The 27,582-nt window shown below is 47.6% G+C and overlaps 1 protein-coding gene across 1 annotated transcript; it reads left to right on the top strand.

The window, feature by feature from the left end:
• On the top strand, nt 1-25,944 carry LOC110221329 (uroplakin-3b-like protein 1). The gene is made up of 8 exons (XM_021005851.2): nt 1-2,910; nt 7,110-7,625; nt 10,256-10,397; nt 13,112-13,261; nt 14,341-14,554; nt 18,237-18,313; nt 18,595-18,715; nt 22,728-25,944. Exons 2-8 carry the CDS (start codon nt 7,587-7,589, stop codon nt 22,834-22,836), a joined length of 852 nt encoding a protein of 283 aa, XP_020861510.1. The 5' UTR covers nt 1-2,910; nt 7,110-7,586; the 3' UTR covers nt 22,837-25,944.
• Nucleotides 25,945-27,582: the final 1,638 nt, after the last annotated feature.

Raw genomic sequence — 27,582 nt, 5'->3', positions numbered from 1 at the left:
TCCTTCCTCTAAAGCCCAGACAACCAGGGTTTGTTGAATCCTTCCCCAATAGATAAATGGTCAAAGTAATATGAACAGCAATTTTCCAAAAAAAAAAAAGGACAAGTGGAGAGAGAATGCTCCAAATCATCGTGTGTAATAGAAATGCAAATTAAAGCAACTCACACCCAGCAGACTGGCCAGGAGGCAAAAAGATGAAGTTGGTAAATGCTGGAGGGGCTATGGAAAGCCAGGGACACCAGTATACAGTGGTGAAACTGTGAGTAGCTTCAAGTGTTTTGGAAAACAATTTGGAATTATGCGAAAAAAGTCACTAAAAAGTAATGTTTTCAACTCAGTGATGCCTCTAATAGGTATATACCCCGGGGAGGTCAAGGACAGAGGGAAAAGTATTGAAGACTCATGTACATATATATAGATATACACATATACAGGTCTACATATACACATACATTTACACACATACATACATACAAATATATTTGCAATAGCATTTTTTTATAGTAGCAAAGAACTGAAAGAGATTCCCATCTATTGGGGAATGGCTGAACAAATTGTGACCTATGATATGTTACTGCACCCTAAGAAATAACAAATAGAAAAAATTCAGAGAAACTTGGGAAGATTTGTATGAACTGATAGAGATCAAAGCAAAACCAGGACAGTGTGCACAATGAGGTCACTAAGTGGCCTGGTGGAGTAAGCGCTGGACTTTGAGTTGAGAGGTCCCAAGTTCAAATCTCACCTCAGACACTTTCTAGCTTTATGACCCAGGGCAATTCTTTTAATCTCAATTCCTTCATCTGCAAAATGGAGGATAATAATAGCACCCACCACCTACAGTTGTGAAGATCAGATGAGATCATCCTTGTAAAGTGCTTTGCAAATCTTGAAATGATATGTAGGTGGTAGTTGTTATTATTTATTACAATGACCCAAATAACAACCAGGAAGATGGTATTGAAAGACTTCAGAACTCTGATCGATTCAGTGACCAATTGTGACTTCAGAGGACTGATCGTGAAGAATGCCTCACCCCACTTGGAAAAGATGTGGTAGCGTAGAGGTGCGGGATGAGTCATTCACAATGAAAGATGTGAGTGACATGTTCATTCATTCACTTTGCTTGACTGAATTTATTTGTTGCCAGGGAGGGTTCCATCAGGGGTGGTGGGAAAGACTAAGCAGGAAGTAACAAGGAAGAAAAAAAGAAAAGAACCAATAGAGTGTAAACAAAAATGAAATGGGGCTTATTCTCACCCAACCTCATGCTCTTTCTGGCTCTGTGAGGATGGGGTGGAGGTGAGCACTGTCGTGAAAACCTAGAGAGGAGAGAGGTTCAAGAAGAAGGGAATCTTTTTTTTTTTTGGCTAAGCAATGGGGTTAAGTGACTTGCCCACAGTCACACAGCTAGCAAGTGTCAAATGTCTGAGGCTGGATTTGAATTCAGGTTCTCCTGACTCCAAAGCCAGAGCTCTATCCATTGCACTACCTAGCTGCCCCAGAAGAGAGGAATCTTAACAATGACAAAGGCTCACAGGGGTTGAGAAGGATGAGGATGGAGAAAAGATCTGGTGATAAAGGGACCACTGGCAGCTTTGGATAGCAGAGTTTCCAGTGGCTTTCAAAAGCATCTAACTCAGCTGAGGACTTTCCGTACTTGGTCTAAAGCCTACACTTGAGCCATTCATTGATTCAATGGAAGTGTCCAAGCCTGTTAGAATGAGGTGAACAATTCCAGTGTATTCTCATCTGGTGTTGTATTAGGACTAGCAATTTGTCAGGTATTTTAAGTGGGGGTGGGATGATTGGATTAATTTACTCGATCACTCCCGTTCCCTAGGCATGATATTTGTTTTACAGATAAAGAAACCGAGACCTAGGTGAAGTGACCCATCTTCAGTCACAGAGACAACATGTGGGAGAACTGCTTGAACCCAGACATCTTAGTGGGGACCAACATGTTTTAGCTACGCTACACTGACTTAACTGGCAATGCAATGCCCTGATGCCCAACAATAGGGGAGTGGCTAAGCAAATTCTGGGGGATTAATATGTTGGAATCCTCCAGGTTCTGAAAAACGTCCAGCTTTTGGATGGCCTCAGTACTTGGAAAGGCATAGATGAAATCATGTTAGAGAAGAAAGAATGTACAATACCAAGTACCCTCAGACAGCCTCTTACATCTCTACAAACTCATAGGTGATGAGTCCATGAACACCTAAGTCTATGTAGCACAGGAGGCAGAGTATTGGTAGACCTGAGTCTGAATACAGCTTCAAACACTTATTAGCTGTTGAACCCAAGGCAAGTCCCTTACCTTCTCTCAGCCTCAGTTTTCTAATCTGTAAAAAGGGATAATAATCGTATCAGCAGACAGCTTTGTGGCGCAGTGGGTAGAGTGCTTGGCCTGGAGTCAGGAAGATTCATCTTTCTGAGTTCAAATCTGACCTCACACACTTACTAGTGTGACCCTGGGCAAGTCACTTAACTCTGCCTCAGTGTCTTCATCTGTCAAATGAGCTGGAGAAGGAAATGGCAAACCACTCCAGTATCACTGCCAAGAACAACCCAAATGGAGTCATGAAAAGTTGGATAAAAGAAATGACTCAACAAAAACAAAAAGCATTAACCTCCCAGAGTCATTCTGAGGATGAAATTAAATAACACAAATAAAACACTTTGTAAATCTTAAAGCACCATAGAAATCCTAACTATTTATCATCAGTCTCACGAAGGGTGATATACTATGAACTTTGACAAATATTGGAATGTTTGGAGAGATCTAAATCTATATGAGACTTTAGTATTTAATGAATTTGTTTTTTCCTTTTCGGTCATTAATGTTAACTCTGAATTTGGACATGAGTTTGGGTCCCAGCTCTGTCATCTACAGCTGTGTAACCTTGGGTAAGTCATTAAGACTCTTTGTTTCCTTCTCTTTGAAGTGAGGGTATTCAACTAGCTGGCCTCTGGCTCTAAATTCTGCAATGCCATAAAATAAAACAGGCAAAAACATCACCTCTCTCCTGCTCTTGCAGTTTATATATGGCTAAGATTCGGTGAGGATTATTCAGCAGGGAAAATTTCCAGAAGAAGTTGTTTACTATTAGAAGAAAGTTGAGTAGGCAGAATGATAGGATCTCACAGCAAACTGAGAGGAACGTCAGGGGCCATTTAATCCAAATTGGACCTAACCAATTATCTTCTCTACAACATACTGCAAGAGAGTCATCTAATTTCTTCTCTCTTTCTCTCTTTCTCTCTTCCTCCCCTTCCCCCCCGCCCCCACCTGAGCCACTTACTGTATTATTAAATTTTTAAAAATCTGTTTTCTTTTCCTCCTACCTCCACCCCCCAATTGCAAAAAAAAGAAAGAGAACGAGAAAAGAAAAACAAAAGCTTTGTAATGAATATGCATAGTCCAGCAAAACAAACCCCTACATTAGCAGTGTCCAAAAATTAAACGTCTTAACCTGCACTGAGTCCATCCCCTCTCGCTTAGGTGGTATGTAGCTTAAACACAAGTCTTGTGGAATCATTACATTGATCAGAATTCTTGAGTCTTTCAAAAATTGTTTGTCTTTACAATACTATTGTTATTGTATAAATTGTTTTCTTGGCTTGCTTGCTTCACTCTGCATCAGTCTAAGTCTTCCAGTTCTCTATAAAACCATTGCTTCATCATTTCTTACAGCTCAATGGTATTCCATCTACTCTCTTCTTAAAGACTACCAGTGAGGGGAAACACTATCCCCTGAGGTAGCCCAGTCTACTTCTGGATAGCTCTAATCGTCATGTCATTCAATTCTACCCTTAATTAATTTTAGTGTTTACTGTGGGCAGAGCCCTGTGCTAGAGACTGGAAGAAATAAAAATTAGCACTCAAGTGTGACCCTAGGCGAGTCATTTAACCGTGGTTGCCTCCGTTTCCTTATCTGTAAAATGAGCTGGAGAAGGAAATGGCAAGCCATGACTTTCCCAAGAAAACCCCAAATGGAGTCACAAAGAATCGGACATGAGTGGACGATAACCACAGCAAATGAAAAGGTGAGTTTCTGTGTCTACTCCTATTCAGCAGTAAGAGCCAAGCGCTCCCAGTCAAACGTTCATGGCCAGCTGTTATACGCATCATCCAACACCAGAGGGTGCTCTGGGGCAACCACCAAGCTCTCTCTGGTTCTCGGACAGCTGTCGGCTTCTTGACCCCTAGCTCTTCCTCTTTTGTTGGTGACAATGCTTATTTCGTTATTCTTAAAGTTCAGTGTGAATTTAATTAATCAGATTCTTGACCCATTCCCTTATGGCTTTCTCCTTGGCGTTTCTCCACTAATGGCAAAATCTCCTGAAGGGTCAGTGTCCAGCCAGTGGAGACAGCTCAGGAAGCCTGGACACCTCTGTCTTCCTCAATGGAAGGAGGCACTCAGGCTGACTGCATTAGGCCTTAAGCTCGCTCTTGGACAACCATCTCTTTTCTGTTCTTGACTTACCTTCTGATGCTTTTATTTCATTTTATCCCTGTTTGTTTTTACACCCAGACATGTAAGAAGCAAGAGTTCCTTTTTACAGTAACCTACTGTTCTCTGTTTTGTCCAAGTGGCCAGAGGGCAAGAAGGTACAGGCATCCCCGGCAGTGCCATTGTCTTGGGCTCCCTCCTTGAGTTCAGTCAGCTTCTCTTTTAAAACACCCACCCCTTAGTTTTTTCCATCCTTCTCCTTCTCTGAAACTTGTATGAGCCTGGCATGGGCATGGGCATGGGAGTGGGCTTGCTGCCTACCCAGAGTTTATACGAAAATTGTTTCTTCTTTGTGGTGCTCATAGCCTTGTGGGTAGATGATACAAGATGAGTGTTCCCAAGAGATGCAAACGAATACCATGCAAGGAAGGAGAAGGGGATGATGGTTCTTGACCAGAGGATCACTGCTAGTCTTATTAACAGTAAGATTGTAGAATCACAGTATAATGGAGCTGTTAGGTTGGAGCCCTGGAGCTCACTAGCCTGAGCCTCATTTTATCAACTCTGGAGCCACTTCTGACCCCCTTCTCTCCCCGTTCCACATCTGAATCCATCACCACATTCCAGGAGATTTTTTTTCTCTGAAATTCCTCAAACCTCACCTCTTGAATGCATCAATCAATGAATGAAAATGTGTTATTAAGTAAATACCATGTGTTCTCTGTGTTAGGTTCTGGGGCTCTAAATACAAAAATGAAATGTCCTAGTCCTTAAAGAATTTACATCCTAATAGAGAAAGAAAACATGTAGTGGGAAGTGAAGATCAGGGCTGGGAATTTTGGGCTGGAGAGTTTTGAATAACCAAATAATGAGCTTTCCCATTGCTTCTGGAAAGGGGACAAGAGTTATTATCCCTGTGTAGAACCTCTTCCTACATCAAGACGAGGCACACCGCATTCGGCAGCCTGATCTGGGGTCCCTCCAGCCCTGGGGAGCTCATGTCCAATGGATGCACCCAAGGTGCAAACACAGGGAACAAAGCTGCTTTCCAAAGGGTGGGGATATTCCCAGAAGCCGGGAATTCCTTTTCATAGTCTCTCACTGCTCCCTCAGCCACACATTTATCTAAACTCTTCTGAAACTCCTTTATACCCTCTCGTAAGAACAAGTGGGAGAGATAAGACATACACAAATAGCTGCAACCCAGAGCAGCTGGTAACAAATGCCATGGGAGAGGTAAAAAGAGCTGGGAGGGGGGCCAGGGGTAACAGTAGACATGGGGGAGGTGGTGGGGAGAGGAGTCGTGGTGCTATGTGACCTTGGGTAAGTCACTTCCCTCTCTGGGCATCATTTTTCTTCTCTGTCAAATGAGGTAATAGAATTGTCATCCTAGCTCTGGTTCTAGAGTTCTAAACTCTACATTGCCTGTCTCCTGTATAAAAAACAGTTAATTGTCCCCCTGTAAAACTTTGAACTTCAAAGAATGCCCCCCTCATTTTGGTATTCTGCAGTTGAACAAACGAGACTGTGTTTTCCTTGATTATATTGTGGTTTTTCCAACCACAGGAGATCGACTTTAATCCCACCCTCCATCAGGGAAAGGAGAAAAGAATAGATTTCCGAAGAGAGGGAATGTTATGGGTGGGGCAAACCAGTCAGTCAGTGAACAAGCATTAATTAATTACTATATGCCAGGTGCTGTGATATTTAGGTCTGAATCCTCTGCAGAAACCCTCACTGATAGAGGTAGGCCATCTCACAGGCTGTCCCTCCCTGTCTGGGTACCTGCACCCCAGAGAACATGGGCAAAGTTGCTGCACCTGCTTCTGGTATCCATGCTAGCTCAGCACCGATGGACTCACTAGAGAGATGCCACCAGCAGGGGGAGAACCAGAACCCATGGCCTGGTTTTCCAGAAGAACCTGGAGGGAATTGTTTGGACGGTACCGAGCTGAGGTGACATGTAGAATGCCTATTCAGTAGTCCTGCAAACTGGATCATGTCTTGACATTTTAAGTATCAATTTTCCAGCAGACTGTAATAGTAGTTATGTTAATGCTGCTGTTTGTTAAGTTTCCTGTGGGTACATACTTGTGGGTCTTGTGTGTATCAAGCATTTCTTTAGTGTGGAGGAAATAAATAGCTGTCCAATACCTGATTCGTACTGCACCTTGAGTTCAGAGACCCTAGACATGAGTCAAACCTAAGCTTTAAGTAATTTTTCCCTGAGCACTGGGGTCAGGGTATAAAGAGCCAAAGAGTATGAAAATAGCCCCTCTTTTAAGAAGTCATGCTTCCCTAAGACTGCTCCCAGTCACGGAAGGCACAAGTCCAGAGCAAAGAAGCCCATTAGTGGAGAGGGAGAGGACATAGTACCCCTAAGTATTATTGTACCTGGAATGTAATCACTCATCTCTCCTTCTCGTAATCCCTCGAAATTGCTTGTACCACCAGAATCTACATGAGACCTACCCTGAGGCACCTACCCTGACTTCTACCTCCCTCCAGCCATTAATGTCCCCCTGTAAAAAAAAATCTTGTATTTATTTTAAATATTTTTGTGTATTGATATAAGTTCATTGCTTTCTCCCCTACTAGAATATAAGCTCCTTGAGGGTAGGAATGATTTTACTTTTGTCTTTGTATCCACAGTCTCTGGAGCATAATAGGTGTTTAACGAATACTTATTGATGGATGGATGGATTGATCTCCTATAGCTGCCAAATTTCCCATAGTACACATAGTCAGTCTGCTGAAGAAAGAAGAAGGGCCCTCCTTGGTGCTACCCACCTAAAGTGAAAGGGAGGCAGTATGGAACAGTGGAAAGACCACTCTCTGGAGCCACAGGACCTGGATTCCAATCTTGCCTCTGATGGTTACTCCCTGGGTCACCTTGGACAAAATCCCTGAGCCTCATTTCAGTCCTCTGTAGAATGAAGGGATTGCACCAGGTGTCCTCCGAGGTCGAGCTCTAGGGCTCTATTTATGGCCTCTAAGGTCCCTTCCAGCTCTAAATCTGGTCAGAAGGAAGAAATGAGCCTCAGGGGAGCCGCAAGAAAGCAAATCACCCTGCCGCTGAGGGAGACCAGATGACTATTGTTGTTCGTCCTTCGTTCTCAAAGAGGACTGATGACATCAGGAGGGCGATGGACCTGTCTTATTAGCCACGTGAGTTTAGACACGTCACTTTACCTCTTTTGCCTCAGTTTCCTCATCTGTAAAATGAGATGGTTGGACTAGATGACCTGTGAGGCCCCTTCCAGTTCTGGCTCTGGGATCCACTGACCGGGGCGCAGTCGGGAAGAACTCTTGTCTGCCTAGAGCTCTCTGAATCATGTGAATAAGGTTACATTCATTTTCTTCAGCCCACAGGAACCTCCCTGTCTAGTGGCTGGGCAGACAAGCCCACCTGGGAAGCATCAACTAACCCAAGACACTGTGTGGCTGGGGAAAGGGGTGGGGGGCAGCCAGGGAAGCAGTTGTCTGGGCAGGACCATTTCAGAGAAGGAAGAATGTGAGAGTGTAACTAAACATACCCCCCCCAGCTCCTGCCCTCCCTTCCTCTTCCTTATTCCAGTCTCCATTTCAGTCCCTGTCATCTTCATCATTTCGTTCACCTAACAGTAATTAGTGCCCTTGCTAGGTGAGGGGAGGGAGGAGAGGCAAGACTCAAAGGGTGAATAAGGGGACACACACCCGGGCCTACCCCAGACACAAAGCACGGGGTTGGGCTCCAGAATACTTGCCAAGCTCTCCCAAAAGAACTTCTCCCCTGCCTGGAGGAAGACAGGGGGCCCTCAAGAGGGACATTTTTCCTTAGCGAGGGAGCAGCAGGAGGCAGTTAGCCAGTGCACTGAATAGAGTGTAATTCTGGCTGTGGAGTCAGAGGAACTCGGGAAAGTCACTGACCTTCCCTGGGCCTCAGTTTCCTCATCTGTCAAATAAAGAGGTTGGACCAGATAGCCTGTGAAGACCCTTCTACCTCTAGATCTGACCTAATGTGACAGCCTGTCTGGCATTCATAGAGAGGCCAAAAGCCAGCCCAGAAAACATCTGATGTGCCTTCTTCATCCTAATACCCACCCTTCCACACTCCTGTCCCCACTAACTCCTGTGTCCTTCTCCCATCCCCCAAGGGGGCTCCCTCTCTCCCTCTCCCTCTCCCTCTCTCCCTCTCCCTCTCCCTCTCTCCCTCTCCCTCTCCCTCTCTCCCGCTCTCCTCCTCCTCCTCCTCCTCCTCCTCCTCCTCCTCCTCCTCCTCCTCCTCCTCTCTTCTTCTTCTTCTTCTTCTTCTTCTTCTTCTTCTTCTTCTTCTTCTTCTTCTTCTTCTTCTTCTTCTTCTCTTCTTCTTCTCTTTCTCCTCCTCCTTTTTCTTCTCTCTCTCTCTCTCTCTCTCTCTCTCTCTCTCTCTCTCTCACACACACACACACACACACACACACACACACACACATACACACAATTGCTGTCTGTTACTCCATTTTCATCCATTGGCCAACCATCTCTTCCTGTTCTTCAGGGCCCAGTGTGATGCCTTCTTCCCTAAGTGTGGTTCCTTCCTATTTCCCACATTCCTGGAACCTCTCTCCTTAGGAGCATGAAACACAAACTTGGCCAGGGCCTCCGAAGGAGCGTTTGCCAAAGTTCTGCTCCCCAAAGGCATGGATCCCCATGTCTCCTCCCTGCCAGGGCCCCATGCCAAGCTTCACCTGACCTAGTGAAAATAGAGCTGGAACCATAAGGTTAAATACATCACTTGGCCAAAGGGACAGGTACATTTTTACAAACTTTCAGAGTACTGCAGGTAGATGGCACCATGAATTAGAATACTAGATTTAAAGACAGGAAGACCCGGATTCAAATCCAGCCTCAGACACTTACTATCTGTGACCCTAAGTAAGTCACTTAACCCTGTTTGCCTCAGTTTCCTCATCTGTCAAATGAACTGGAGAAGGAAATGACAAACCACTCCAGTATTTCATATATATATATATATGACATAGATAGAAATATATAGACATACCCCTAGACATAATTAAGATGAGCCCTTTAAGCCAAAGGGAGCCAATCCAGGCAGGAGCCCCCTCCCAAAGGGGTGATTGTGCTACAAATACTACTGATAGAAGAGAAGTGAAAGTCTCTAAGGGGGACCCTCCCATGCCACCCCATTAAAATCACTACTTATAAGATGAAAGAGTCAGACTAGGTGGCCTGTGAGACCCATTCCAGCTTCAAACCTCCCTCCTATGCCTCTATACAGAGTATTGTCACACTCTACTTAATGAATGGTTTTTTGAATGAATGAATGAATGGATGAATTGACAAAGGTTGATGTCCAGAATACTTCCATCTGTTCATTCAGCATCACGTGCCTACACACTGAACTGCTCTGTCTCTATCTGGAGGTGTAGGACTTATCTTTAGGAAGACTGTCCAGACCGAGGGACAAAGCAGGTTTTGTGGGGCCTGCTGGACCCTGCCCCAATTTGGCTTAGGTGTCCAAGGACCAGGGGAAGGGGGCAAATCGGAATCCAGATCTGTCTGTAGCGGAACGCAACGATTGTTCTCCTCAGTCATCGTGGTCCCTCCCTATCACCACAGAACACGCTAAAGTTTAGTTTCTCCTTAAAAACCTGTCCTACCAGTTGGGGTTTGGAGTCCTCTTCCCCAGACCCAGGGTGTGTTCTTTGTTGGGGGTGGGGGGCGAAGCACAGCATGACAGGGGGAGGAGGCAGTGGAGGAGGACCTTCTGGGTGGACCACAGAATCTCCCTCCAGAGCACATCTCTCCTTCTCCAGAGTGTGTCCTGGCTCAGACACTGTCACCCTCAAAGGGACCTTCCAACATTCCATCCATCTGGACCATGGGGGCACCCCCAAGGATGGCTCTTTCTGCCGCTATTGCTCCTAGTAACCAGTATCCCAGCTGAAGCCAGCCTGGGTGAGTTTGCCAGCAATAGAGGGATGGGGGGTGGGGGCATCTTTCTTTCTGGATTCCTGGGGGGGAGGGTTGGAAGAGAAAAAAGTCAATCGGCCTGGATTTCCTGGGCTATACCTGCTAGAATGTACCTCCCAAAACGTTCCCAGCAGACTTCGGGGTTCCAGTCTAGAGAATGAGAGACTGAGTCAGTTCTTGGGGTGTTGGAGACCCCCTCTCTTCCCCATCACCTGACACTGACCTGAGTGAGCATCCAGGATCCCTGAAGCAAGATAGTGAGGGTGATGAAGTTGATTCCTGGGTACCTTCCCTCCTTTGTCTTCAACTGTTATTTCCCTTCCCATGGTCTCAATGCTCGGACCAAAATGAGGAGTACTGGACTTAATCCCAGATGCATTTGCTTTTTTTTTCCTTTGGAATTTTGTTCACGCCTTTTGCTTTTACATCAGAGTCTTTTCTGGAAATACCACCCACCTTTAGTCTGGAATTGAACCCTCCTTAGTAACAAAGAAAACCAGTTAAGCAGAAATAGCCAATCCAGTGACTGTCTGATAGTGGATACAGCATTTCTCTCTACCTAAAACTTGAGTAAAGGGATCATAGATTTAGACTTTACAAGAACTTAGAGGCCCGCTAGTCTAATCACCTCATTTTACAGATAGGGAAACTGAGTCCCAGAGGCATCCCAGTGACTTAAGATCATGGATCTGGGGATGGAAGGGACCTCAGATGCCCCTAGCCCAACACCCCCCCCTTCATTTTACAGATAAAGAATTGAGGCACAGGTCACACAGGGAGAATCAAGCCCAGCTCCTTAACGCTAAACGGGGGATCCTTCCACTGGACTATAGTGCCTCTCTAGGTACCATCTACCTTAAGCCACACTAGCAATTTTACAGTTGAGAAAACTGATCATTATATAAGTTGTGACCCATCATACATTATATTCAAAGGTTTGAAGTTGGAAGGGACCTCAGGGGTGTCTCATCTAAGACCCTCATTTACAGATGAGGAATTGAAGACGAAAGAAGTGATTTATCCAAGGTCCCATAGGTGAAAAAGGCAGCATTTGAATCCAGTTACTTTGATTCCAAACACAACACAATCTGGACGATTGCTAATGATGGTTCTAATGACCTGTGAAGCCCCAAACACAAGAAGAACCTTGTCAAGGTGGGGACGTGGGGGAGCGCCTCCCATGATAGTAAAGAGTCAGCCATCTGCCCCCTAAGAGCTAAGAAAGACCTTATAGATCTTCTAGTCCAACCCCTCCAGAAGCTCAGGATCTTACACTCGGGTCCCCGTTTGAGGCTTATCTGTGCTAAAGCCTTCAGTGGCTCCTAATGCACAAATGTGTGTCTCCTCAGTGGCTCAGCAGACTCTGTGTCACATCCATGAGAAGCATTCCAAGCCTTAGTTTCCCTACCTGTCAAATGATCACAGACTGTTCTTCCCTGGCTTCCTAGGGCTGGCTTAGCTGTAAAATGAATAAGCAGAGGATCTTAGGAGAAAACACTCTATGCTAGGGCATCAGTGCTTGGGTGTGGGGAGAGGGCACCAAAAAAGAGTGGGGAAGAGAAGGGCACATACGCTCCCAGTCTGCACCCAGATGGAAATGAAGACCAAAGTAATGTTGGGGTCCCAGGGGTTACCACACTTTCTTTTGCTCCCTATTCCCACCATTGCTATCCTCTCCAATCGGACCAAACACAGTTCTCATAGAAGTGGAAGATTTCCAAACTTGAAGGCAGCCTTAGAAATCATCTAATTCATTTTGCTACCTTCTCCCATTTTCCAAAAGAGGAAATCAAGGCCCAGAGAAATAAAATAACTTGCCCAAGGTCTCTGAGCCACTCAGTGGCAGTGCTAGGACCAGAACCCAGGTCTCCCAACTCTCAGCTTATGCTCTGTGCCGTGGCCCTGTGCTTGGCCTAGCTTCCCTGACACCCCACCTGGCCAGGTTCTCATTCTCACTTCCTCACTTTCAGCCAGAGGGCAGAGCCCTGGGATGTGTCAAATGGTGAAGAAGTATGGTGCCTGTGGCCCATTTGCTCTCCTCATGTTCAAGGGGAACCATCGGTTAATGAAGGGTGGGGCTCTGGAGAATGGGGATTAACCATAAACAGAGATGGATTGTTCTTAACCAGTTTGCCTTAAAGGGTGTTGGCCTCACCAGCTGGCCCTTCCCAGCCTCTTTGGATCAAGAACTCAGTTCTCACTTCCCTGTCTGAGAGGGTGTGTCTCCCTTCATCCTTGTAAAACTACTACGTCTCCCAGCCCCTAGCTGAAACTGCCCCAGGATCACCCCACCTAGTCTGGGCAGTCAGCGCTTGGTGCCTTTACTTTTCTAATTAAGACATAGTTTGGTTAATTGGGTCAGCACCTATGGTTTCATGAGGGCTAGTTGGAACTCCTACAGTCTTAGAAAGTTACTTAGATCACTGAAACATTCAGTGATTTACCCAGGGTGACATTACCAATATACGTCAGTGTGGGAGGTTGAATCCAAGACTCCTGCACTCTGAGGCCAACCTCTTCACAGTTAACACAACCATAATTAATCAATTTCTTATCTCATTTTCAGGTGAGCACAAGTCTCCTCATCAGATAAGGGGCTCCCTCAGCGGATAGGAACAGTAGACCCTACTGTCTGGCTAACCCCAGGGACCTGTTCCTTATCACTCTTCCCCCCCCCTCCCTTTGTTATCATCCACCAGAGATTGATTACATCCCGGTCCTCACCAGGAAGCCTTTGGAAGGAAGCATCACCAGCTCTACCTTTACCCTAGATCAACCCAGTGGCCAATTCAACAGCCCCATCCTCAGTGACACTGATGACATATGGCTTGTGGTTGCCTTTAGCAATGGTATGTGCTGCCCATGTAAATGTCTAGGGGGAATGGGGCAAAGAAAGACCTCACTGTTGCCCTCTTTGAAATGGGAGATTTGACTTGGGTGGAGATGGGATTAGGTTTGATGCCTGTCCGTTCCCTGGTTCTGTGTTCCACTCCCGTCCCCCCAAACCCAACTCCCTTTTCTCAGACCTGGTTCAAACCAAATTAAATTCAACAGTTGCTTGCAAAGTTCCTACTAGGTGCAAAACCAGGCAGCCTGGTATAGATTGTAAGTAGAAAATGGTAGTATATAGCCTAGGAGTCAGGAAGAGCTATGTTCAAATCCCACCAGACTGGCTTTGTGATTCTAGCAAAATCACTTAAGTAATCTGGGCAACTCTTTAAGACTGTAAGAAAGAAAGTGGTGATCCACTTTGGGAGAGGGGGGTTTTCTCACTGGGAGCTCCTTATTCCAAAGAAATCGCAGACACAAACAGTAAAAACTTTCCCAGTGTTCTGGCTTTACAGAGATGAAAAACGGTGTAATCCTTGCCTTCCCCCCTCAAATTCTGCCCTTTGTGAATGAATGAAAAGTCATTTATTAAAAAAATTGCTACATGCCAGGCACCGCCCTAAGCTAGGGCTACAGAGATGAAAATTCTCTGCCTTCAGGGAGCTTCCATTCTAACGAGGGAGACAACACACATAGGAGAATGGTGGCCAAGGAGGGGCTCTTAGGGCTGGAAAATTACAGAGGTGGTGAGTGGGAGAATAGGTATTCAATGAAGGACCTACTGTGTGCAGGCGGCTGCTCTAGGCGCTGGGAGAGATCCAAAGCTTAGATAGGACAATCTCCCTGGCCACACCTGGCTTGTAATTGGTCACGCTCCATCTGTGGATAAAGCTGGTCCTAGGTGGGATAGTGGCTCCCAGGGTGGGTTCTTCCAAGGCTAAACCTCCAGGGGGTTAGCTGGGACTGAGGTTGAGATTAGGTTAGGAGGAGCAGCGTGGCTTCTAGAATACAGTCCTCCCTTTGCCTCCCACGTCTCTGGGTCTGGTCTTTGAGGAGTCAGCTGCTCTGAAAATCTCAGCTGCCTTCTCGGCCTCCACAGCTATCAACAACTTCACGGCTCCCCAGTCGCCCCAAGGCATACCCCACACTTCAACATTCCTGGAGAAAAAATACTACATGACTATCCGGGCCAGTCGGGCACTCTACTCCAATGAGACGAACGCCCAAGACATCCGCATCCTCAGGGTGGGCAATGACACCAAGTGCACTGGGAATACCTGCAACGCACCTCTGCCAGGTCCTGGTCCTTACAGGTAAGTCACACGGGAAGCTCTCCATTTTGCTTCTCCCACGTTGAACCCAGGAATTCTCCCCTGATGTGCTTGGGAGCTGGAAAAGCTTGTGCGCTCGATGGCACTGTGGTCAGAATAGCATAGATTTAGTCATTGACTAAACCTCCTCATTTGGAAACTGAGGCCCTGAGAAATTAAATGGCCACCTCAGTCACACAGGTAGTAGGTGCCAGAGGCTGGATTTGAACCCATGTCCTTCATCTCTAAAGTCAGGGCTTTTTCCCACTATAGCAACAGGTCTGCTATTTCTAAGCTCTTCACCAACAGAAGCTGAGAATCAGAGTGGTGGGGTGTCAGTTTTTATAAAACTTAAGGAACTACATAAATGCTAGTTATTATTATTATTATATTATTATTCAATCTGAGATCAGTTATTTCACCTCCCTGGGTTAGATGAAATGTTTTTTCCAGCTTTCCAGCTATGTTCCTTTGACCCCTCTATCTCTCAGCTCCAGACATTCTCTCTGGCTCTCTCCCATGCCCCGGAACACTCTCTCCTCCACTCCCCCTACTGACCTCCCTACCAAGTCCCTACAAAAACCCCATCTTCTACAGGAAACCTTGTCCAACCCCCTCACTTCTAGTGCTTTCCCTCTGTTAATTATTTCCTATTTTTCCTGGCTATAGCTCATGTTGTATTTATCTGTTTGCTCGTCCTCTTTCCCATTTGATAGTAAGCACCCTGGGGCCAAGGACTGTCTTTTGCCTCTTTTTGTATCCTAGGCACTTAGCACAGTGCCTGGCATGTGGTAGGCACTTAATACATGTTTATTGATTGATTGTCCTCCTGGGCCCAGGAGCTATCTTTATTGTATTCTGCATCGGGTGGTCAGCCTGGACCAGGCAAAGTTGTGAGGCAGCTGGCTGCCCCTTCTCTAGCTCATGCGTTTCCTCTGACCCCTGTGCATTTCTCCTTCTATCCAAAGCCTATCCATCTAACCTTCAAGGCCCATCTTAGAGCCTCCCTCCACCCTGCAGCCTTCCAAGACTGCATTGTTTGGGGTTTTCTGGGCAGCCTGACTGCGTTAGCCCAAGGTAATCTCGTCTTCCTCAGAGAAATGAATGGAGCCCACAGAATCATAGCATTTCAAACATAGGCCTTGGTGACCTCTACGGCTCCTTTTGGTCCTAATCCTGTGATCTTAGTGGACAGGATCCACATTTCCCTGGGGGGGGGGCACCCACAGCTGTGATTTCAGGGTGGGAAGGGAAATCAGAGCCCTTGTGGTCTGATCCAAACTGGAATATGTGTCCTCCTGTAACATTCTGGACAAATGCAGCTTCTGCCCAAAGCTCTCTAGTGATGGCCACTTGCGACCTCCCAAGGAAGCTCATTCCCCTCCAGGAAGCTTAGATTCAGTTTTTCCTGACAATCATCTGGTATCTGCCCCTCTCCCATCAGTTCCTCCCAATTCTGCCCTCTGGGACCAAACGGAGAAAGTCTCACCCCTTGACCATGCTCTCTCATGTGTGAGCCCTCTCTCTCACACCCAAAGGGGAGGTCCCAGACCTCAGTAGGTGGAGTGGAGGACAGAGTGTTCTGGGACCCGGGAGAGAGGACCGATGTCTTCTCCCTCCCCCACAACACAGACTAGTGGAGGGTGAGGCATCCTGTGTCAGCACAGACCTGTTAATGCTGTATAAGTGTAGGCTTCATTCACTGGGGCAGAGTGTCCGAACTGCATCCTCTAGAAGCCTGCACAGAGGGTCCATAATGACCCCAAATCCTGTGCCGTTGACCCTTGCCTACAGGGGCTCCCCAGCATGCAAAGTTTGCTTTCAGAAAAGCTCTCCTATGATGAAAGGAGATATGGATGGTGAGGGTACATGTGTCTAAAGATGACTGATGCCTCCGTATCCCCGGGCTCCAGGTTGCCTTGGGGTAGTTACCAGTTCAGAGCTACTGATCAGGAATCCCTGCTGATGCATCCTAACTAAACCAATCGGATGGCTATAAATTAAGACATTCATGAAATAGAATAAGAGATAATAACATAGGATTAGATCAGCACTTGACACTCCTGGTACCCATTCCCAAACGGCTGCTACTGCCCCCCCCCCCCAGCCCCATAATGCATCTCCCTAGGAATGTCGATTAGCCGTGGCTATCTCCTACCCAGCAGGAAAAGGATGGGTCAGTCACTCAGAGCAGGCACTATAGAATGTCGCTGATGGACAGCAGCCCCTCCAACCGCAGGGGAGTGGATGGACCATCAGACGGTGTCTTCCTTCTCCTCCTTTGGTTCAAAGGCCGGTGAACATGGTCAGTTGTAGATCTAGACCACAGCCTCCCTCGCTTGCCCCCACCCCCGCCATGGCTGGCTTCTGGCTGCTCCTGTTCCGTCCCCAGTCTTTGGTCTCATGTCATGTTTCCATCTGTATCTCTGCACTTCCTAGCAAAGCTCCTCCCTACCCAAGTGCCTTGAAAGATGTCCTACATTGTGGTTCCCCTGCACAGGCTTCTGGAGGATGTGGTCCAGGACTCTGCCCCACATAATGAGGTTCTCTCCTGGGGTCTCAGGCCAAAGCTAACTCCTGACACAAAATGCAGTCCCTGTCCGTGAGGAGCTTGGAGCTTGGCTGAGTTCACAGTCAGGTGTTGGTTATAGTAGGGGGTCCTGAGCAGACGTTCTTCTGTCCACCCTCCTCCTGAGGGCAGGGATAAGGACCACAGCTGGAAAGTGATAGGGCTGCTGATTCTGGCTCAGTTTAAGGAAGACATTTCCAGAGATCTTCATGCAGAAGTTGAAGGACCATTTATCGGAGACATTATGAAGAGGAAGGGGGTTCCTGCTCAGACAGGCTAGGCTGGACAAGCACAGAGCCCCCTCCTAACTGGAGATTCTGCAGAAGGCTTCCTAGTTTGCAGTAGATAGAGCTGTGGGCCTAGAGTCAGGAGTTCAAATCCAGCCTCAGTCGCTTACTAGCTGCGTGACCCTGGGCAAGTCACTTAACCTCTGTCTGCCTAGTTTCCTTGATTGTAAAATAAGGATGACAATAGGACTTAATGATAGGGTTATTGTGAGGTACAAATGAAACACTACTTTCAAAGTGCTTAGCACAGTGCCTGGCATGTAGTAGGCACTTAATAATTGCTCCCTCCATTCTGTCCCTCCCTCCCTCCTTCCTTTCTTCCTTCCTCGTTCCTCCTTCCTTCCTTCCTTCCTTCCTTCCTTCCTTCCTTCCTTCCTTCCTTCCTTCCTTCCTTCCTTCCTTCCTTCCTTCCTTCCTTCCTCCTTCCCTTCTTTCCTTTCTCCCTTCCTTCCTTCCTCCCTCCCTCCCTCTTTCCTTCCTTCCTTCCCTCCTTCCTTCCTCCCTCCCTCCCTTCCTTCCTTCCCTCCTCCCTCCCTCCCTCCTTCAGTGACTGTGGCCTGGTGTACACAAAAGAGCATGAACCAACCTGATGTCTCTACAAGGGAAGGGCCACCTGGGTTATTCTTCTGACTGACCGGCCCTCATCCTAGGGTACCAGTCTCCTCCCTCCCCTGTCCCATAGATCAGTGTTTGGCCCCAGAGACACACACCTGCATAGACTGATGGGCCAGCTCAGAAGAGGTGCTGGCTCTGACAAGCTGAGGCTGGAGAACAGGGTGACTCCTGTCGGAGGCTCCCCCACTGCAGATTCTCTGTCCTCCCCATCCAGAGTGAAGTTCTTGGTGATGAATGATAACGGCCCAGTGGCAGAGACGAAGTGGTCTGAGGACATCACGCTGATAAAACGTAACTATGCCACCCCAAGACATCCCTGACGTGGTGACCTCTGCTGATGTCCCCAAGTGGGGGCGGCAGTCTGAAAAGGGTGCGGGAAGGGTGTTTCAGTGACTCGGGAAGCCAAGGGAGCTGGGGTAACAAGGATAGAAAGGGCCCCAAGAAACGTGAAGAGTAGGGAGATGGTGGCCCCTCCGTCCCCGTCCCCATCCCCGTCCTGCTTTAGCTAAACCCTAACCCTTCCATTCCCTGCTCTTGGCTGGCTTTGTCCACATCCGCTCCTGATGCCTCAGCGGAGGAGGTCTCTGAGATCCGTGCCCCCAAGAGCACGGGTACCATCGTCATCATAGTAATCCTGTCCATACTGCTCAGCCTCCTGTTCCTTGCTCTTGTGGCGCTGCTTGTCTATACGTGGTGAGTTCTGGGCTGCCCCCAAAGGTGCTAGAGTAGGAGGGAGCGGGGGGAGGGAGCTGAGTGTTTGATGAAAGATAGAGAGAAACAGAGACAGAGAGATGTAAATGGAGGTAAAACCAAGACCACCCCTTTACAAATAGTATTGGCAGCATGACGTAGTCGGCTGTTTGGGTTGGGAGCACCGAAGCTGAAATCGCAGAACCCGAGCTCAAACTGAAGCTTCACCATTTCCCGTGTATGTGGAATTGGATGCCATCTTCCTTTGGGGCCTCAGTTTCCTTGTGTGTAAAATGAGGGGGATGGACAAGATGACCTTTGAGGTTCCCTCCAGCTCTCAGACTGTGATCCTATAATCTCTTCGTTCTTGTGTTATTTACATTTCCCAATGCATCTCTTCCCCTTCCCTTCCCAAGAGCCATTTTGCATAACAAAGAATCAAAAAGAGGAAACCAAAAAACAGTTCAGCAAAATTGACATTGTATGCAATGTTCCACACACATAGCCCTCCACCTCTGCTATTAGATTGTAAGCTTCTTGAGGGTAGGGAGTGTCTTTTACCCTTTTTTTTTAATTCCCCAGCAGTTAGCACAGTGCCTGGCACATAGTAGGTCCTCAATAAATGTTTATTGATTGGTTATTTGCAAAGAAGGGAAAGTACAAGGCCACTTCTAACTAACCCTGCCTTGGTCTGGGTGCCCTCCTTGATCATAATCTCTGAAACATCTTTCCCTAGACCCAGTAGGGTCACCAAGGGTTGAAGGGAGGAGTGCAAAAGCTACACTCCTCAGCCATTGCCAGGAGAAATCTCAACAATCTCAGATATGCAGACGATGCCACGTTGACGGCAGACGGTGAGGGGGAATTAGGAAGCCTCTTGATGAGGGAGAAAGAGGAGAGGGTAAAAGCTGGCTTGAAGCTTAACATCAGTAAACTAAGATCTTAGCAACTTGATTCCTGACAGATAGAGGGGGAAAAAAAGAAGCAGTGTCGGATTTTATGTTCCTGGGCTCACAGATCACTGCAGACAGTGACTGGCCTTGAAATTAAAAGAGCTTACTCCTTGGGAGGAAAGCTATCGTAAATCTGAGCAGCGTCCGAAAAGGCTGAGGCATCACCTTGCTGACAAAGGGCCGTATTGTCAAAGCTATGCTTTTTCTAGTAGCAATGTATGACTGTGAGAGTTGGAGTGTAAGGAAAGCTGAGCTCCGCAGAATAGATGTTCTGGAATTGTGGTGCTAGAGAAGACTTTTGGGAGTCCTTGGCACAGCAAGGAGATCTAATTAGTCGATACTTAAAGAAATTAATTCAGGCGATTCACTGGAAAGTCAAACGTGAAGTTGAAGCTTAAATACTTTGGCCATATAATGAGAAATCAGGACTCATTGGAAAAGACTCTGATGTTGGGAAAGATTGAAGGCAAAAGGAAAAAGTTATGGCAGAGGACGAGATGGATAGGTAGTGTCGTGGAAACAACAAACAGCGTGGCAGACTCCAAGAAATAGTGGAGGGCAGAAGGGCTTGGTGTGCTATGGTGCGTGGGGTCGTGAAGGGTCAGACACAGCTGAGTGACTGAACAACAACTCTAACACCATGAAGCCTGTAGTAATTCTGAGGCTTATCGTTATTTTTGATGGGACCTATGGTTTCACTGGCATGTCTTAGGTGTCCTAGTGGGGAAACTCCCTCCACCGATATCTATTGACACCTTTTCCACAAGCAACAATCTTAGAGTCGACTGGGGCATTGGGAGGTTAAAGAACCTTCCCAGAATCCCACATAGCCAACGCTATCACAGGTGGGACCTGAAGTCGGGTGTCCCTGAGTCCAAAGTTGGCTCTCTCTCCACTTTGCGAACATCTTCTAATGTTCCCTTTCTCGGTGCAATCTCTAGCTGTGACTGTGGCTCGTTGGCGCATAGATCTAGAGCTGGAGGAGAAGTCATTTACCCCCTTATTTTACTGCCTAGGAAACTGAGGCACAGAGCTCATCTGACTTACCCAAGATCACAGCAACAGTGTCAGAGGTAGGATTTGAAGCCAGGTTCTCTGATACTACGTCCAGGGCTCTTCCTTCTTCTAGAAAACTGGCTGGTACAGTGATTAAAGTGCTAGGTTTGGAGTCAGAAAACCTGAGTTCGAATCTAGCCTTCGATACTTATTAGCCATGGAAATGCTATGTGTTCTTGTTATTACCGTACTTTAAGCTTGGCAAAGCTCTTTGTTCGCACACACTATCTCAGTGGATTTCCCAGGTGGAGGAAACAGCTTGGGCAAAGGTGAAGACAGAGGAATTGAGCCTGGAGTGTTCCCAGAACAATGGCATTGGTGTTCAGTCAGTTGTCGTCATGTCTGACTCTCTGTGACCCCATCTGGGGTTTTCTTGGCAGAGATACTGACTGGAGTGGTTGGCCATTTCCTTCTCCAGCTCATTTTACAGATGAAGAAACTGAGGCAAACAGGGTCAAGTGACTTGCCCGGGGTCACACAGCTCGTCAGTGTCTGAGAGAACATATTTGAACTCATGAGGATGAGTCTTCCCTATTCCAAGTCTAGTGCTCTGTGCACTATGGCACCACCTAGTGGCACAGACCAGTGACAACAACTTAGCTAAAACCAAGGATTTTCATGGAGAAAGCCTGAAAATCCAGGGAGGCAGGGCCAGTTGATATAAAGGGCTTTGAATGCCAGACTGAGGAACATAGGATGATAGGTCCAGAGCTGGAAGGGACCTCAGTGCGGTCTCGTCCAACCCCTTGATTTTACAGATAGGGAATCTGAGGCCCCAAGAGAGATCATAAGACCATCGATCTAGAGTTGGAAGGGACCTTGAGGCGATCTGGCCCAAACTCCTCACTTTACAGGTGAGGAAACTGAGGCCCAGGGAGATGAAGGTAAGTGGAGAGCCAGGATATCAGGCACATGTGAGGTAACATGATGTTTCTCTGAATGCTTTCTGCAGGGGGAGTGGGTGGGACTGGAGGAAGATTAGACTAGCCCAGTTGTCCAGTGGAGAGGTCATGCAAGTCTGAGCTAGCCCCTCGGCCAGCATAGCATTCGTATGTGCCTCAGGGCGAGCAGAGCCTTCATGTTGTGTAGGCAGTGGGGCAGTGCAGGGCTGAGTCAGGGAAACCAGAGTTCAAATCCTGCCTTAGATGCTTACTAGATCTGTGATCTGAGCCTCTTTAACCTCTCAGCCTCAATTTCCTCATCTGTAAAATGGGCAGAATAATAGCACCTACCTCCCAGACTGGTTGTGAGGATCAAGTGAAATAGATTACGTAAAGCGCTTTGCAAAATTAAGAGTGCTATATAAATGCTAGTTATTACTACTATTATCATCTCATCTGACCTTCACAACAATCTTGGGAGGTAGGTGATGTTATTGTGCCCATTTTACTGATGAGAAACTGAGGCTGAGAGAGCTTAAGCCACTTGTCCAGGGGAGGAAAGCATAGAAGTGTCTGAGCCAATATTTGAACCCAGATATGCCTGATTTCAAGTACAGTGCTCTATGGACCACAACACTTTAGCTTCTTCATAAAGAATGAATTCTCCATTTTTTAGTTCAGCTTTGCCAAAATGGTCTGACCGTACCAGTGCCTTGGCTCCCTGTGAAATGGGAATGGTGCCCTTAGGAGTGGCCCATTCACCTAACCCTGTCTCTGTGTCTCTCTCTGTCTTTCTCTGTCTCTCTCCATCTCTCTCTTTCTGTTTCTATCTCTGTCTCTCCTGTCTCTGTCTGTCTTGTCTCTGTGTCTTTCTCTGTCTCTTTCCCTTCCTCTCCATCTCTCTCTCTGTTTCTGTCTCTTTCTCTGTGTCTCTCTCTGTGTCTCTCCTGTCTCTGTCTGTCTCTGTCTCTGTGTCTTTCTCTGTCTCTCTCCTTCCTCGCCATCTCTGCCTCTGTTTCTGTCTCTGTCTCTGTGTCTCTCTCTGTGTCTCTCTCTGTCTCTCTGTCTGTCTCTATCTCTTTGTGTGTCTCTGTCTCCCTCTGTCTCTCTCTTTGTCTCTGACAGCTTTGACATTTGTGGGACCAAGGAGATCTCCAGGCCAGAGGAGTCCGTTCAAGTGAGGAGATACAATACGCACCACTCCTATAGTGTGCCTGATGCTGGCAGAAGCTGAGGATTCTCCTGGTTCTCCCGGAGCATGAGTGCAGCTGCCTTGCTCCAGGATGTCTCATTCCTGTCCCACTCCCCAATCCCGTCCTGATCGCTCTCTGGCTCTCCTGACCTCCGACCCAGCTTCCCATCTACTCTGACCTCCTAGCCCCCAGGACCCCTTCATCCTCCTGACTCTGGAGAGGCAGGAAGCCTCCTGGGGTCAGGTCCGTGCAGAGCCGGGCTTGGGGTCAGTGCGCCCAGAGCCAATCCTTAGACCAGTCACTGACCCTCTCTTCATTCTGAGGAAGTGGATGGCCTCTAAGGTACCTTCCAGCTCTCAAGCTGTGGTTCTAGGGATCATCCCTAGAAGGGAACTCAGAGGTCATCTCACTTTACAGATGAGGAGACTGAGGCCCAGAAAGAGACCTTGCTGCAGGTCACAAAGGCACTTAGACTTGTAAGATCATGGGTCCAATGCAACAAGGGGCTTTCAAGGCCATCCAACCTCCTCATTTTACATGTGGGGAAACCGAGGCCTGGAGTGGTGAAGATGCTTGCTCAAGGTTACAACTGCAGAGTTGGTAGTAGAACTCAGTTCCTCTGTCACTACCCTTCCCCCACCCCCAGATCCTGACTCTACCACCTGTGGCTTAAACCTCTGACACCTACTTTCCCTCTGGGGTCTCCAGTTCTACTCCCACCTCACCTCCACCCCTTACACACACACACACAGACACACACCCCACCACCACCATCTACAGAGTACAGAAAATCTGGAGTTTTGCTCTTCTCACCTTCTTGGGATGAATGAAATGCTACCTCCAGCCTCAGCCTCTTCTTATCTAATCAAACCAAACAGCAAATGTTTGCTGAGTTCATTTAGCACTCTATCTTGAGCCTGGCATTAAAAACCAAACCAAACAAAACCCACAGGTTCAAACAGAGACCTGGGCCACTGTGCCAACTCTGTGGGGGTAGCTAGCTGTGGGGGAGTGCTCCTGCCAGGGAGGGAGGGACCCCCACTAGTCTCTAAGAGCTGGACTGGCCAGGAGGTTTCCTAGAGAAGTTGGGATTTCTTGATTGCCTGAAATCAGATCTAATCCTTTAACCACAGATAAGCAAGCTGGATAGGGAAGCAGAGTTCCAGCTTGAGTTTGCCCTCTTTCTCTGCTGCACCTCCCCCTCATCTGTTTCCAGGAGGTTCTAAATCCCTATAACTCTTTTATTGGCTAAAGCAAACACATTCTGTTCCAATGGCCCCCAGAAATGATGTGATGAATTGCTCCCTAGGAACTGACATCTATGAACCTGCCTGGGGAGCTGCAGTGGCCCGGGTCTGGGGATAGAGGAGGAGAAGGAAGAGGAGGGTGAGAAGAGGTCCTAGCCCCAGAGGTAGCACGGGGTGCTGCCCAGACTCATCCTATCTTACCCCCAGCTATTCACTTCCCTCCCGGAGTCTCTGTGACCTTGACACTTGGGACTTCAAGCCAAGTCATACAGGAATGGTTGAAGGAAGCTGGGGCTGGGCCTTAGAAGAGAAGACTGGGGGGCGGGGGGGTGAGGGAGATGAGAGACATGACAGCCATCTTCAAGTGTTTGAAGGGAGAGCACCTAGAATTGGAACTCATTCTGCCTGGCCCCAGGATGACCTATGGATGGAAGGTTTTACAACTTCAATTAATGCTGGAGGTCAAGAAAGACTTGTTAACCATCAATGGGAGCTGTCCAGCAGCAGGATGGGCTGGCCTAGGAGGTGGTGGGCTCCTCTGCCCTGGAAGTCTTCAGGCAGAGGCTACTGGGACCCCTCATTAAGAATGAGAGAGAGAGAGAGAGAGGATTTGGGATTCTGTGAGCCCTCCTGGGGGCTGAGCACATTGTGCCCTCAGGGAGCTCTCACCAAGGAAAAGTGAAAGCTATGAACACAGGGCAGTGGAGGTCACATGGCAGGGACTGGGCAGCTCAGCATCTCCCAGCATTCCTTGTGGGGCAAAAAAGGAGCTTGGCCCAAGTGATCCCTGATGGACAGTGAAGATCGGAGTCTGATTGACCCTCCATCATCAGGACATGGGGAAGGAGCCCTGCTTCTGAGGTCCAAGGACCTGGCTTCAAATCTCGTCCCTGCCCCTTGCTGTCCTTGTGACCTTATCCCCTCGCATAACCTCAGTTTCCTCGCCTGTAAAATGAAGGTGTTTTAGATTCTCCTGATGCCGTCTTCCTTCCAGGCCCAGCTCAGCTGTCCCCTCCTCCGTGGGACCTTTCTCGGACCATGTCTGCTCCCCGAGAGCTCCTCCCTTAAGTCAATCCTATCTCATCCTACCTTGCATACACTTCTGTACTTGCTATATCCCTTTGATTAAATAATACACCCCTTGAGGTTAACTGCATCAGCTGTGTATCTTCTCCAGCTCCCAGCCCAAGACAGGGTCTTACATGGAATAGGCTCTTTATGTTTATTAAACTGGATTGAGTTGAGTTGAGTTGGAAAGAACTTTGGAAGTCATAGTGTCTGATGCCCTTATTTTACAAGTGAGGAAACTGAGGAACAGAGAAGTGAAATCAGTTGGCCAGGATCACATCGCTAGGAAGTATCCAAAGGGGACATTTGAACCCAGGTCTTCTTGACACGACGGCCAGTGCTCACCCCAGATACGTGTGACCTTGGATGACCAATTGGACCTTTCCTGGCCTCAGCTCCTCCTGCATAAAATGAGAGCTGGGGTGAGGGCTGGGCTGGATATCCCCTTATGGCTTCAGATCCTAGGAATTGAGAGTGTTTAGAAGAACGAATGGGCTTGGTAGGCTAGGAGGGCTTCCTGGAGGAGGGGAGGCTTGGCCGGAGAACCACCAGCCATGTGCGCAGCCCCATGTTTAGTACTATGAGGGCTGGAGCAAGAGACATGGACCTCGGCCTCTTCAGGAGGCTTACAGTCCAGCTAGAAAACCAGGATATGTACACATGAAGAGAGCCAATAGTGTCCTGTAAAGCAGTAAGCAGAGTATGACTCTGGTGGCAAAGGACCTGGGTTCAAATCCCACCCCTGATATTATCTAATGTGTGACTCTGGCAATCATTCAATGCAGATGATTCAACCTCTCTGGGTGTCAGTTTCCTCATTTATAAAACACAGAAGTTGGGGTTGATGACTGTAAGGTCCATCCCATGATCCCTGAGATCCCCAAAGGAAGAAGGCGTTGGGACTTGGGGCCCAGGAAAGAAGGGAAGCTGGCCTGCCTAAAGCTAGACTCTGGGTGGAAAGTGGGCCAGCTGAGCTCTGGGGGGGGCAGCAGGCCAACCCTCCTGCCTTCAGGAGGCTGAGGGACCCCTTTGTCTGTTCCACAGAGGGCCCAGCTTGGTCACTGTGTTCACTTTGTTCATTTTCCCAAGAAAATAGGGTAAGCCGTCTCTATTCAGCTTGAGGACCTGGAACCAGAGAAACATCCGCTGAGCCAAGCCAGGGAGACAAAGGGTGACCAGAGAGGCTCCTGGCTAGCCTTGTATAACGCTTCCTCTCTGTCCTCCCATGCCAATTCCAAAGGCAGAAGTCAGGGCTCACAAAATGGAAACATGACTCAGTCTAGTTTATAGCTTTTATGGGGCAGTGTTCCCAGGCAGGCTGGAACAGAGAGGGGGGAAGACATCAGAAGGGGGAGAGGAGAGGACAGAGAAGAGAGACAGAATGGACTTTGGGAATTCAGCAGGGTTCCAGTGTTTGGGACCAGGAGCCAGGGAGCAGTACTGTAACTAGGGCAAACCACTGGGGCTTTGCCCCAGGGGTGCAGAAGTTTAGGGAGCACTTCTAGAAGCTCTTGTACTTCAGCAGGTAGGGACAACTAAGTAGCAGTAATATATCTGCTCTCATGCCGGCAATGGTCTCCAATGTTCTGAAGTCTGTCTCCCCATCACCACTAGAGGGCTGTATCCTAAGCTAAGGTCCAGCCACTCTCTTCTCCCCACTTCCATCCCACACTCTACTGAATTTGTCTTAAAAGGTTGATTTAAGAACATCTTTTCGTATTTGTTGCCCTAATTACCATAATCATTCGTTATATCTTAGCCAAGAGAGGAGTGGTTCCAAGTGTGGCTGGCTCTCACCTTTTCTGGGGTCCTCCACAGAAATTTCTTTCACAAGTGACTCTTTTTTTTCCTTTTGTTAGTTTATTTTGGTTTATTGACAATCCCATCCATAAGCTTTTGAGTTTTAAATTTTTCTCTCCCTTCCTCCCCACCTTCATCCCCAAGACGGTGCACAATCTGATAGAGGCTCTACATATACATTCCTATTAAACATATTTTCACATTAGTGACATTGTAAGTAAAAATTAGAACTGATAGGAGGAACCACCAGAAAGAGAAAAACAAAACACAACAGAAGAAAAAAATAGCAAATAGTCTCTGCATTCAAACTCCATGTTCTTTCTTGGGATGTGGATAGCATTTGCCATCATGAGGCCTTTGGAGATGTCTTAGAGCCTTGCCTTGCTGGGAAGGGCTAAGTCTCCTGGTTCTGCTCACTAAGTGAGAGACTCTTGAACCTTGGACAGAGGCAAAAGTCAAGAGCTGACTAATGAGAAGTCAGGGCCCAGGGATATACAGACTGCACAGTGAGTACAGGGGAGGGGTCCCTGAGCTCGGGGGGAGCGTGACCTGGGGTGAAACCATGAAGAACTTCTGCCTTCTTGTTGCTGCTCCTCCTGCTCTTTCAAGGCTCAGCTCAAGAATACTGGACTTGGAGCAGAGGGATCTGGGTTGAAATCCCGCTTTGCACAC

This window comes from Phascolarctos cinereus, unplaced genomic scaffold (assembly GCF_003287225.1).
Source record: "Phascolarctos cinereus isolate Bilbo 61053 unplaced genomic scaffold, phaCin_HiC Scaffold_5;HRSCAF=322, whole genome shotgun sequence".
NCBI classification, from domain to species: domain Eukaryota; kingdom Metazoa; phylum Chordata; class Mammalia; order Diprotodontia; family Phascolarctidae; genus Phascolarctos; species Phascolarctos cinereus.
Note: the sequence above shows the minus strand (reverse complement) of the source record. Positions and strands in the feature narration are given on the sequence as shown.